At 43.9% G+C, this 13,228-nt stretch overlaps 1 protein-coding gene across 3 annotated transcripts in view; it reads left to right on the top strand.

Annotated features, from left to right (window-relative positions):
* The window catches only part of EPHB1 (EPH receptor B1), a 528,699-nt gene that overhangs the window by 444,994 nt on the left and 70,477 nt on the right, over positions 1–13,228 (top strand). For all 3 annotated transcript variants that reach the window (XM_007521793.2, XM_060196901.1, XM_060196900.1), the window contains one exon: positions 10,253–10,500. In XM_007521793.2, the coding sequence (XP_007521855.2) occupies positions 10,253–10,500 (248 nt within the window). The remainder of the gene's footprint in view (positions 1–10,252; positions 10,501–13,228) is intronic.

The raw sequence follows: 13,228 nt of genomic DNA, 5'->3' as shown, positions 1-13,228 counted from the left end.
AATTATGGAGGAGGTGTCAAAAAAAAAACAAAAAAAAAAAAACCAAGAATGCTATTTTTCTTTTAGTTTTCTCTTTTTCTTCACTCTTTCTTTCCTTCCTTCCTTTCTTTTGTTGAACTAAGGCCTTGTGTACTGATATTTCACTGCTCCTGAGTCACTTTTTTTTGTGATCATGGTATCTCCCCTGTCAGCTAAGTATCTGAGTCACTTTGTTTTCTACCAGGGTTATCCCTGGGGATCTGTGTCTGTACTTCTCCAGGGCTCCCAGTGGACTTTTTTTTTTTCTGATAGAGTGTGATAGAAGAGAGAGAGATGGGAGAAAGAAGGAGGGAGGGAAGGTCAGATAGAGAGAGACCTGCAGTACTACTTCACTGCTGGTCATGAAGTTTTCTCCCTCAGGTGGGGGTTGGGGACTTGAACTTGGATCACTGCATGTCATAATCTGTGTTTTCTACCTGGGGAACCACCATCTGCCCCATTCAAACTATTCTTACATTCAGACAGAAATAGATTAAGAGGGAGGAAAGGAGGGAAAGAGGGTTGGAGGAGAGAGACAGACACCAGAGGCTTTCTCATGCTGTGGCACTCTTATGTGGTGTTATGGCTTGAACCCAGACTGTATACCTCTCAAGACTTGCTCCCTACCAGATGAGATACTTCTCAAGTCTCCCTCCCAATAGTTTCTTGGAAATCATAGTCTTTGAACCTGAAGTCAAAAACCACAGTTGCATGACAGATGTCTCTTAAATTGTCAGCAATTAACAGCAGCAGTCACAACCCCCACTCCTGTGAGGCTGTGGAAGTACTAGAGAGCTAGAGTCCAGTACCCAGACTTACCTGCCTTACCTAGGGGTCACCTCCATGCCCTGAAACCTGCCAGGGATCTCCCCGATATCCACAGGCAAAACCCTAAGTGCAGATCAGCCTCCACCCTGTCCCCCCAGCTGCAGAAACCTACTTCTCCCCCATCCTTTCCCTCCCAGTACTCCCAACTGCCACTCCCTACCCTTGACTTGTCTTATGTTAACCATTTCCCTCACCCCATGTGTCTCCAACAGTTTGTAGAATAAGAGGGGAAGAGAGAGTGTGTGTGTGTTGGGTTTTCAAAAAATTCATGATGTATAGATTTTTCTTTTATTTGTAATTAGTGATTTCATATTGATTTACAAAATAGTAAGATAGTATGGGTATAATTCCATACAGTTCCCACCACCAGAGTTTCATGTCCCATCCCCTCCAATGGAAACTTCCCTATTGTTTACCCCTCTGAGAGTATGGATCAGAATTCTTTTTGGGATGCTGAAGGTGGAAGTTCTGACTTCTGTAATTACTTCTCCACTGAACATGGATATTGGCAGGTAGATCCATACTCCTAGCCTGTTTCTATGTTTCCCTTAGTGGGACAGGGCTCTGAAGAGGTGGGGTTCCAGGGTACATTGGTGAGGTCATCTGCCCAGGGAAGTAAGACGGAATCATAGTAGCATCTGAAATTTGGTAACTGAAAGGCAGTAAGATGGAAAACAGGACAAAATGTTTAATAAACAGGAACCAGAAAGTAGGAATAGAGAAGATGATAGTAGGGACCCTTAGGTAGAAGGAAGCTAGGAAGTCTATTTTAGGAATGTTCCTAGAAGCTTATGTCTTAATAATCTTTGCTTGAGCTTGATAGCTACTGTGAGGGTGGACTAGAAATATTGTCTGGGAAGATGGTGTCAGAGTAAAGAGTAGAACTAGAAAGCAGGATTATAGCAGAGAGTTGCTTTAAAACTTGAAAGAGATATAAATGTAATTAACTGTTTACCACAATGATCTGACCCAAGACCCTTATCTATCTATATTTAGCACAGGAGCCTGTACAGCCTCTGAGTCCCTGTCAGTCTGAGCTCACAGACCCTGGTCACAGCTGGGAACATTCTAGGCTGCACTCATTAAAAAACCATTGTTCCTTGAGTGTCAAAGTAGGATGACCCAGCCTTCTTTTGGAGAGTGGGGCAGTCCCTACTGTTGCTATTTCATAGTGAGGGCATGGTCCTGAAGAAACCTGTGGTGTATATTTTTCTATGCAAGAATGTGTCAAGACTTTTTGGACAGTAACACTGTTACATAGCTGAGCAGGAATTATTTAACTGTGCTTGCTGTGTAGATAGGAGGTCTGCAGAGGCAGAGGGAGTGCCCAGCTTCATTGTCTTAGTGGCTAGGCAGTGCAGACACTAGGCATTGGTTCAAGGCACTGAGGATACTTCATCACAGGCTGGAGTCTGCAGCCTCCAGGAGGACCAAGGATTAAGTAACTTCTTAAGTGGCTGCTTTGGAGCATCTGAGCTTGGAGCACATGAAGCCATTTCTTTGCCAGAGGACTTCTTTTTTGCAGTATCACTATTCTTTTAGGCCACTGCTTTCCAGTGATGGCAGCTTTCCCAGAGTAGTGAGGGACAGAGGAGCTAGCATAATGGTTCTGCACAGAAAACTTTCATGCCTGAGCCTCTGAGGTCAGGTTCAATCCTCCAGCACCACTATAAGCCAGAGCTAAGTAGTACTTTGGCTTCTCTCTGTGTATCTTTTCCTGTGTATTTCCTCCCCCCTCTCTCATTAAAATATATTGAAAAGAAAGAAAGGAAGGAAGGAAGAAAGAAAGAGAGGGAAATGGTTGCTGGGGGGGCATGACTAGGGAGACAGCATAATAGTTATGCAGTAAGACTTTCATGCCTGAGGCTCTGAAGTCCCATGTACAATCCTCAGCACCACCATAAGCTGGAAAAGAGATGTGTTCTGGTCAAAAAACTAAAATAAAAATAAAATAAATATTTGCATCAAGAGTAGTAATGTCACTGTGTAATAGGAACCACACAAAGTTCTTCTCTTCCTAAGCAGTGAGAGCACTTTACAAAAACTTTGAGATAGGAGTAATTTTGGGTTCACAGCACAGTTTGACTGAAGGTAGAGAGATTTCCCACATCATCCTATCCATGCTAGCATGGCCTACTTTCCACCCATATCAACGCACTGCAGGTGAGTGATACATGTGTGCAGTTCTTGAGTCTATATTTACACATCGTTATCATCTAAAATCCACCACTGATAATAGGGCTTAGAGAGAGGACAAGAGTGAACCAGAGCATCACTCTGGCACATGTAATACTGGGGAATGGAACTCAGGACCTCATGCTTGAAAGCCCAAGGCTTTACTGGACCACTTCTAGGGCTGAAAAATCAAAACATTTTGTTTTTAAAAAATTTTTCATTTTCCTCATTTGTTTTGGGCAGAGTCAGAAATGGAGAAGGAAGAGGACATAGAGAAGGAGAGGGAGAAAGACACCTGCAGCACTCCTTCACAGATCATAAAGCTTCTCCTCTGAGGGTGGAGTCAGGGGACTGGGGACTTGAACTGGGTCCTTGCTCATTGTAACATGTGCGTTCTGCCAGATACACCACTGCCCAGCCCCTCATTTCATATTTTTAAACTACAGCCCTACTCAGCTCTGTCTTATAGTGTTGCAGGGCATTAAGCCTGGGACCTTGGAACATCAGACATAAAAATCTTTTACATAAGCATTATGCTATCTCCCAGATACCGAGAGCATTTTTAAATAATATTTATTTTTATCTAAATATATATATATATATATATATTATTTTGTAATTATTTGATAAGCCCCTCACAGTGAATGTAATTTAAAGCTAAATGGCAAGAAGCGTGACACCAAGTAGCCACAGAGATGAAACAGCCACATGCCATCTGCCAATCAGTGAAATAACCCGAGCACACAGTCCCTGGTTTCCTCTTCCTTCTGTTCTTTCCCTCCACTCACTCCCATAGCTGCTAAGCCCATAGGCTGCATCAGCTCCTATAGTTAGAGGCAGCCATGCAAGCATTTGCTTTCAAAAGAACTCAATGGTGCTGAGATAAGTCATAGGGATCCAGAACCTTTGGCAGCTCACTGAGCCCTCTCTCGGGCTCCTGGGCAGTCAGGCAGGGCCTGTGACCTGGAAGCAGCCCCTGTGCACTGGGCCCCTGTCCAGGAAGATCCACACCCAGCTCAGTGTCCTGCTGCCACAGTTTTCAAATTTTTAACTGCCTGGGGGCAATGGGTCCTATAATTATGTGACTGATCTTGCAAACAGCTTTAAATGCAGAGGGGAAGAAATGTTAGGGGAAGATGACCAGAGGGCTCTGAACTCCAATCAATTCAATAAGGACCCAGAGAGAGAAGAAAAGAGAGAAGAGAAGAGAAGAGAAGAGAAGAGAAGAGAAGAGGAGAGGAGAGGAGAGGAGAGGAGAGAAAAGAAAGGAAGGAAGGAAGGAAGAAAGGAAGAAAAAAAAAGGAAAGACACTTGGCAGTAGTAATAGGTGTAGGTGTGATATAGAAAGGAGGAGAAGGCAGGACCATAGAAAAAATGGGCAAATATATATGCATACAGACAGTTATAGTAATAATAGATAACCCATACCTGTGATCTTGGGAGAACCACTGCTGTTTCCAGTGGAGTGAAAGGGGACACAGAACTCTGGTGGTGTAGAATTATAGCCCTGCTATGATTTTGTAAATCAATATTAAATCACTACTAATACAAATTAACAATAAAATGTATCCATACCTAGGCAGTGTCCAGGTTAAACATCACTGGAGGGCACCTATGCTTTATAAAGCTCCCCAGGTGGGGGCCTGGGCAGCTGCCATCTCTGAGGAAACTTGGTGTAAAGAGCTTGCTCTCAGCTGGGGTGCTTATGGATGGGTATGCTGTGTGGATAGTAGATCCACTGGATCCCTTTCCAAACTCCACATAGGGATGTGCAGAAACAGATGCATCGTCTGACTCCTCCACATTCTGGCCCCACCCAACTTGCAGGCAGGGACTTTGAATGATGATCACATCTGACTGTGAGACAGTGCTGCTGCTCCCCCCAGTACTGAGCTGCTGTGTTAAAAATGTGTGAACTGTCATGCCTGTGCAGGTGGGATACAGGTGTTTGGGGACCCATCCTCATTTCTGCAGCTCTGTCCCCTGAGGCACCATTGACCAAGTATTCTTACTGCCGGGCCAGGTGGCTGGGAGAAGTGGGCATGGAAAACATCTCTGGCTCAGACTCACCGCTGTGGGGAAGGTGGGGGGATTACATACAAATATAGACAGATAGTTGTAGAAATAATAGTTAACCAATATCTGCAACCTTAGGAGAACTGCTGTAGCTTATAATAGAGGGATTGGATATTCAGAACTCTGTTGGTGGGAATGGCATAGAATGATACCCCTGTTGATGTTTTTTAAATCACTAATAATTTTTTTTTTTTTAAGTCTTGCATGGTGACCTGATGACCAATAAATATTGGTGTCTTTTCTCTTCCATGGGGGAATATTTTTATTCCCTTCACTCTTTGGTTTTCTTTCTCTGGCATTACCTTGGTTTTGCCTCTCCAAGCTGACTTTTTCTGATAGAGACCAAGAAAGACGAAGAGAGCGAAAGATACCCTAGTACTGAAGCTGCTTCTAGTGCAGTGGGGCTGGGCTCAAATGTGGGTTAATGCCCATGGCAAAGCTGGTGCTATCCAAGTGAGCTGTTGGGATGTTTCCTTCAGTCTTAACTGCATCACTTTATAAAAATGAAAAATAGAACTCGTTATTATGACAGTAAGAAAGATATACTGATATTCTTCAATTCGTGTACTTATCAAATATGAAATTTATGTTCACTCAGCTCATGGCCTTTGAACACTTTCAGGGTAAAGTGTGCAAGAGACTAATAGAATTTACATATCTACTCACTTGTGTGTACATGATTTTATCCTGGACACTAAATTTTAGTCCCCACCTGCAGGGGAAGCTTCACAAGTGGTGGATTAGTGCTCTAGGTCTCTCTCTCTCCCTCTTCCTCCCTCTCCCTCTCCCTCTACTCTCAGTTTATATCTCTAGCCAATAAATAAACAAATAAATTAAATACTTTAAAAGCTATACAGTATTATCTCAGATTTTTGTTTTCTGTTGCAGATATGACTAGGAGAAATATGCAATGCTATACATGTGCTTATGTGCACACACACGATGTGTACGTAAGTTGTACGTACACGTACATGTGCACATGGAGTAGGCCACTGCTCAGTTATTTGTACTTTACGCATTAAAGCCGCACAACCAGTGCTTATTGTATTGATTCATACATCACTAAACTACTGAGCTTCCCATTCCTATTCCCAGGCTTTTACAGTAACCACTGTGAAAAAATAATTCAAAGCTAAAAATGGATTTGCTATGGATTTTCCCATTATTTCTCTGTGTATACACACATACACCATATGGCTGCACATGTACCATGTATCACATTCTTATGCTTGCTCTCTTCTTCTTGACTCAACAGTAAAATGAGGACATCTTCTGGTTCAGCACCTATTGCTTTTCAATAACTCATGCACTTGCAAGGTGGACAGGTCGTTTCTAGTCTTTCCCTTGGCTGTGGTCAGGCAGTGTTTTCCTGTGGAAAAAGAGCCACTGATGGGGGTAGGGTAGAGAGCATAATGGTTATGCAAAGAGACTCTCATGCCTGAGGCTCCAACGTCCCAGGTTCTGTCCCCTGCACCACCGTAAGTAAGCCAGAGCTGATTATTGATCTGATAAAAAGAGAGACAGAGACAGACAGACTGTAATGTCTTCTTACAAACATTTAAATACTGATACTTGAGTTGGGAAGATAAAGAAACATGTCAGAGCTCAGGGTTTGAAGGCCTGACACCCTAGAAGTCCAAGGTATAATCCCTGGGACCACCATAAGTCAGAAGTGAGCAGTTCTCTGGTCCTCTGTCTCACTTATATACATTTTAAAAATAATACTAAAACAAAAATAAATAAGTGAATACTATTATTTCGTCCTTTATCAATAGAACAGGGATGGAGTATCCAACAGTTTATTTTTATTATTTTATATTTTTTCAGATAAAGACAGAGAGGTAGAGAAACAGACAGCAAAAGAGACCACAGCATCAGAGCTTCCTTCAGCACAGTGGGTGGGGGTGGCAGGGGGAGGTCAGGCTAAGTTTGGGCTGTGCATATGGCAAGGAGTTCACTATCAACATCAACAACTTTGCCAGCCCTTCTCCAGCAGTTTGTAACCCAAGGGAGAGCTAAGTAGAAGTCAAACAAACAATAATAAACACAACACTCAGCATGTAAGGCATGCCTACCATGTATGAGGCCCAAGCTGTGAACTTGAATGAAACTCTTTCTGACCTCAAACAGTTCAGTGAAGCTGCATATGATTAAATGTCAAAAGTAATGTTACACAGGAGATCTATCTTAGTACTGTTGTAAGGCTTAGGTTCAAATCTCCCTCCTAGTACCTAAGCTGAACTCATACTCCAGCTTCACATTCTAACAACCTCCAGTGACTGTGGGAAAGTTTTGAACAAAAGGGTCTTTGAGGCATATTTATTTTTTATTTTTATTTATAAAGTGGAAATATTGACAAGACTATATGATAAGAGGGGTAAATTTCCACACAGTGCCCACACTCAGAGCTCCATATCCAATTTCCTCCCTTGATAGCTTTGCTATTCTTTATCACTCTGGGAGTATGGGCCCAGGATCATTGTGGGATGCAGAAGGTGGAAGGTCTGGCTTCTGTCATTGCTTCTCTACTGAATGTGGGCGTTGGCAGGTTGATCCATACTCCCAGCCTGTCTCTCTTTTTCCCTAGTGGGGCAGGGCTCTGAGGAGGTAGGACTTCAAGACACAGGGTGGGGTCCTCTGCCCAAGGAAGTCGGATTAGCATTATGGTATCATATGGAACCTGGCAGCCAAGATGCTAAGGTCACACTTGAAACAGAAAATGGAAATCTGAGGAGATGAGAGTACTGTACAGTTTTTGAAATATTTTACTTATTTATTGCATAGAGAGGGGAGGAGGAAGTAGAGAGGAAGACACACACACACACACACACACTCACTCACCTTCAGCACTGATCCACAACTTGTGAAGCTTTCCTCCTGCAGGTGGGAACTGAGGGCTTGGACCCAGGTCCTTGCACATAGTAACATGTGCACTCTTACTATGTATACCACCACCAGACTCCCTGTATACTTAAAAATATATGTGTTCAGTAATTTACCTGCTTGTTCACTGTTTGACCCATGATTTTCTCCTGGAACTAAAAATCAAAAAGAAAAGTTATCCCCAACGGAAAGCCCTGTTTTCCCCACCATGCCTTTGACACATTTCAAGATGCACTTACAAGTGGAGACTAAACAGCTTCACATCAAAGGACTGCAGGTTTCAAGACCAAGTCAAATCGTAAAACTCCTGAAAGCCCATTGAACTGGATTCAACAGTGTTTTTTTCTTTCTTTCTTTTTTTTTTTTTTAACCAGCTATGAGATGTGTTGCCAAGATTGTTTTTATTGCTGGTGATTTTACTGTAAAACTGCTTATGTGCTGTTGCCCCCATGGAGATGAGCAGCTCCTGATAGCTTAGGAAAAAGACTTGCTGTTAAGATGCTAGGAACTAAATGAGCCCACAGCTTCCAGCTGCTGCCCCTTTGGGCTGGCCCCCGTATTATTCTGGGGAGCACAGCTAATCCCAGCAGTGCAGCCTGTGACTGATCTGGGTGGGATTCTAGGTGTCAGGCCTTTGTGCTGGAGATGATTCTTACTCTAGTGGGTTGGGTAGGACCTCCAGGTCTCGTTCAGGGTTGCTGCCTTTGTCTCTTACTGCTTCCTCCTTAACCTTGCTTGGTATCATCTCTTCACTCTGATCTGGGACTGTGACCAGCCCTGCTTCCTCTCCATCAGGCACAGACCTAACTCTCCCTTGTCTGGCCACTCAGTGTCTGCTTACTGGGAACCCCAACAGACACTTCTCAAGCAATATGGCAACATAAACACTGTACAGACATCTCATTTCAAGGACTGGAGTCTTGTCCTGGTTGCCCAGCTCTGATGAAAATGAGTTATGAGTCTGCCAAAGTGAAACTGACTGTTTCATTTCAATTATTTAGCTGGGACACAAAGGAAAACCCAACTCAGGGGAGAAAAATAAACTCATATATTCTAGAAACTCTCCTTGAGTTGTCTGACCTCTTTAAGAAATAGGAAGGATTTTTTTTCTTTGCTTCTTCCTTCCTTCATATATATATATATATATATATATATATATATATATATATATTTTTTTTTTTTTTACTTATTTTGTTCTTAATGAGAGATGGGGGAGGGAGACTAGTGCACTGCTCGGCTCTGGTTTATAGTGATGCTGGGTGATTGAACCTGAGACCTCAGAGTTTTAGGCATGAAAGTCTTTTCTATAACCATTATGATGGCTCCCCAGCCCACTTCCTCTCCCCTCCTCTCCTCTCCTCTCCTCTCCTCTCCTCTCCTCTCCTCTCCTCTCCTCTCCTCTCCCCTCCCCTCCCCTCCCCTCCTCTTCCCTTCCCTTCTCTTCTCCTCCTCCTCCTTCTCTCTCTCCCTCCCTTCCTTTCCCTCCCTCCCTCCCTCTCCTCTCTTCTTTTTTCTTCTCTCTCTTTCTACTGCCACCAGGGTTACCATTGCAGCTCAGTACCTGCACAACAGATCCACTGCTGCCTGTAGTCCTTCCTTCTTTTTATTTGGTACTTTTTTCTTTTTGATAGTTGCAGAGAGAAATTGAGAAGGAAGAAGAGATAGAGGAAGAGGGAGAGGGAGAGGGAGAGAGAGAGAGTGAGAGAGAGAGAGAGAGAAACTCCTGTAGAATGCTCCATGGTCCATGAAGCTTCCTGGCAGCATGTGGGGACCAGGCTCTTGGATCTGAGTCCTTACACATGGTGACAGGTGCATTCAACCATGTGTACCATCTCCTGGCTCTTTTCGCTTTCCTTCTGTGCTGATGGAGAGATCAGAGCCAAAGCATCATGGCTATAACTGAGAAAGCATGATTTCTGTTCCTGCTACTTCAACCAGGAGTTCATACTTTGTTCTTTTTACTAATTATTAATTTTATTTCTTTTATTTGCTAGAACAGAGGGAAATTGAGAGGGACGGGATAGATAGAAAGGGAGAGAGAGAGAGAGATCTACAGCATTGTTTCACCCCTTGTGATTGAAACACACAGGTGGGGACCAGGGTCTTGATCCCTTGAACCCGGATCCTTGCACATTGTACCATGTGTGCTGTAATGGTGCACCATGGCCTGACCCCAGAGTACCACTGTTCTTGACAAGCAGGCCTCTCCCTGGTGGTTTTCCCCAGGCCCAGGTCAAGAAAAGCGAGAATGATAGCTGTGTTCCCGTTGCAGGTGAGTTTGGAGAGGTGTACAAGGGGCGCCTGAAGCTCCCGGGGAAGAGGGAGATCTATGTGGCCATTAAGACACTGAAGGCCGGATATTCTGAGAAGCAGCGGCGGGATTTTCTAAGCGAGGCGAGCATCATGGGCCAGTTCGACCACCCCAACATCATCCGCCTGGAGGGCGTGGTCACCAAGAGCAGACCCGTCATGATCATCACAGAATTCATGGAGAACGGCGCTCTGGATTCTTTCCTTCGGGTAAGAGCCACTCAGGGGTTATAGGATGTGCTCGGGAAGTGATCTGCCAATAAGCAGTCCTGAGGAAACATGGCTAGGGTCTGGAGATGTGAGCCAAGTGGATGGTGAGACCTGATGAAAGGAAAGAACAAAGCAGGTTTTGTGGGCTCCTCTCTGAGAGGATGGTGCAGAGTAGATCTTCTGTAGATGATGGGTGAGTGGAGAATGAATGGATAAAGGGGGACTGAGCTTGGCCACAGGTACCTATGTGAATTTCCCAGATTCCTGCTGCTCAGCTTCTTACGTGGGTCTAGGGAGCTAGCATAATGGCTCTGCAAAAGACTTTTGTGCCTGAGATTCCAAAGTCCCAGGTTCAATTCCCCAGTACCACTATAAGCCAGAGCAGAGAAATGTCCTGGTTAAAATAAATAATTTAATATAAAAATAGTAATGATAATATTATAAAATATTATATACTATATTGGGTTGTTGGAAAAGTCAGGGTATGTTTTTTTCTATGACTTTTCCAACAACTCAGTATATATGATGTGTGTGTGTGTATGTGTGTGTGTGTGTGTGTGCTTTGATTCATGATAACTAGAACTGGATAACTAGAACTAGAACTGTCCTTCCCTCTCTGCAGCTTCACCCCTGCCCTCCCAGGCCACGTTATGCAGTACCTTTCAGAATGATACAGACTGCTCTTTGGGGGCACATGGCTCATCTTTGTGTTTGCATGTCTGGAAAGCAAAGGGAAAGGTTGTGTCACCAACATCCTGAAGTCTTTTCTGGGCTGGAGGGAATTTGCAGAGGTGGGGGAACCTAAATGTTCAGGTGCGAGGTATGTGAGAGATCAATGTCAGAAGGTGACTAGCAGGGGCCCACATGGAAGCACTTTTATTGCTGCACAGAATCACAGGCAGAGGAGGGCTGGGTGGGAATGGTCACAGTGCTGATACCTGGGGAGAGGGAGCTAGCAAAGCTCAGGCCAGGCCTATGATCTTAGTCATGCCTGCTACCAGAGGCCCAGTGGGAAGCCTCCTAGGGAACCTGACTGTAGAGAGTAGGGCAGAACCTTCTGGCCATGAACTTCAGGGTCCTACCAAGTAATAGGCCATGTACATCACAACAGCTGGGAACTATGGCTACTGATCAAAGGACCATTTGGTCACTAAAATGTTCAAGAGGTGAGTGCTTTGGTCATACCCTTTCCTGGGGTAAGACTGATGAATGGTAATGCTGAAACTTTTGTGGCTTAGCCCAAGAGTGATTACTTTTGCTCCTGAATCTGTTGTATGGGTAGACATATGGCAATTTGGAGGGGACAGCTCTGATCTACATGGTGTTTGCTGGGACAGTTCTCAAGTGGAACTAGAATTATGCAAAATATTACTCACATGTCTATCTGTGGGCTGACTGACTCTGTGTGGCTTCCTTGTCATCCCTCACAGCTAGCTGGGTCTTCTGAATCATTATCCCAAGAGAAATAGGTTGGGGCTGTGTCCATTGCACAACCTTGCCTCACAAGGCACATGGCACCCCAGCTAGGAAAGGCTTAGCAAGGACAGGGAAGGACTTGCTTGGGAGGACTTGCAAGAGCCCCAGCAGTATATATGCTGAAGTTCCACTCTGGTCAGAGTCTCTCTTTCTCTCTCTCTCTCTCTTTCTCTCTGTTTCTCTCTCTCCTCTCTCTGACTAAATAAGTAAATCTTTAGGAGATAAACATATCCTTCAGCTGTAGTGCAGACCACTCAAATCTGAGAGGTGAAAGGAATAGGCCCCACATTGTAATGAAGTTCAACAACCTGATGTCTCTTTACAAATAAACAATGGAACCTCATGTGCATGGGGAAGTTTCATTAATAGTGAAGCAAGCATTGCAGGTATATTTCTATTGTTCTCCCTCTCTATCTCTTCCTTCTCTCTCAGTTTCTTTCTGTCCTATCAAATAAAAAGAAAAATTTAAAAAAAAACTAAAAAGAAACAAATAAATGATTGGAGATTGGAGATGCTGCTTTATCCAACTGAGGAAAGACAGCAGAAGTCTGTACCTGCTGAAAACTCGAGTGCCCAGAGCTTCCAAAAGTGACCTGCTTGTGTTATATTTGTTGTTCTCATGCATGAACTACAAAGTTATCCTAGACCTGGAATAAGTTAAATCATCTCAGGAAGACCCCCAAATAAGAGGGAGAATGTATCTGATACTGCAGAATTCGAGGGCTGCATATGTTGAAGTTATGTTTGCAGGACATAATCTGCATTTTTCAGGGACACTAGGCAGTGATTATTTTTTTGTTTTTTGGTAGAAGTGGGGAGAGGTACAGCTGATTATGGGTTCCTGCTCTTTCTTGGCAAGGTGAAGCTTCACTAAGGGTGTGGGTTATGATTTGGATTTTGGAACCCTAGTGCCTAGCACAGTAAGTACTGGGCAAATGCTACTCAAGTGAGAGACATGAATAATTGTTCCAGGAATGAAAGGGGTCAGGAGTAGCAGGAGAGACATGGACATCCTGAGTGTGCTTGGAGTCATGTACTTGTCACCAACTCCCTTACATCGGAGCAAGGTAGTGGCTATTCTTCCCCAGAGAACTTGGAACCATGATAAGAAACCTCATAAAGGTAATGTTAGCAAAATAAAAACCAAAAACAGAATTTTCCAGAACCTGCCTCTGGAGACACTCAAGAATCATATTTCCTACAAGTCACCTGACTGCACTTTACAGAAAGTCATAGGGAAATCTGGGGACCA

This window comes from Erinaceus europaeus, chromosome 1 (assembly GCF_950295315.1).
Source record: "Erinaceus europaeus chromosome 1, mEriEur2.1, whole genome shotgun sequence".
Taxonomy (NCBI): Eukaryota; Metazoa; Chordata; class Mammalia; order Eulipotyphla; family Erinaceidae; genus Erinaceus; species Erinaceus europaeus.
The sequence above is the reverse complement of the archived record's forward strand: the minus strand, read 5'-3'. Positions and strand labels throughout refer to the sequence as shown.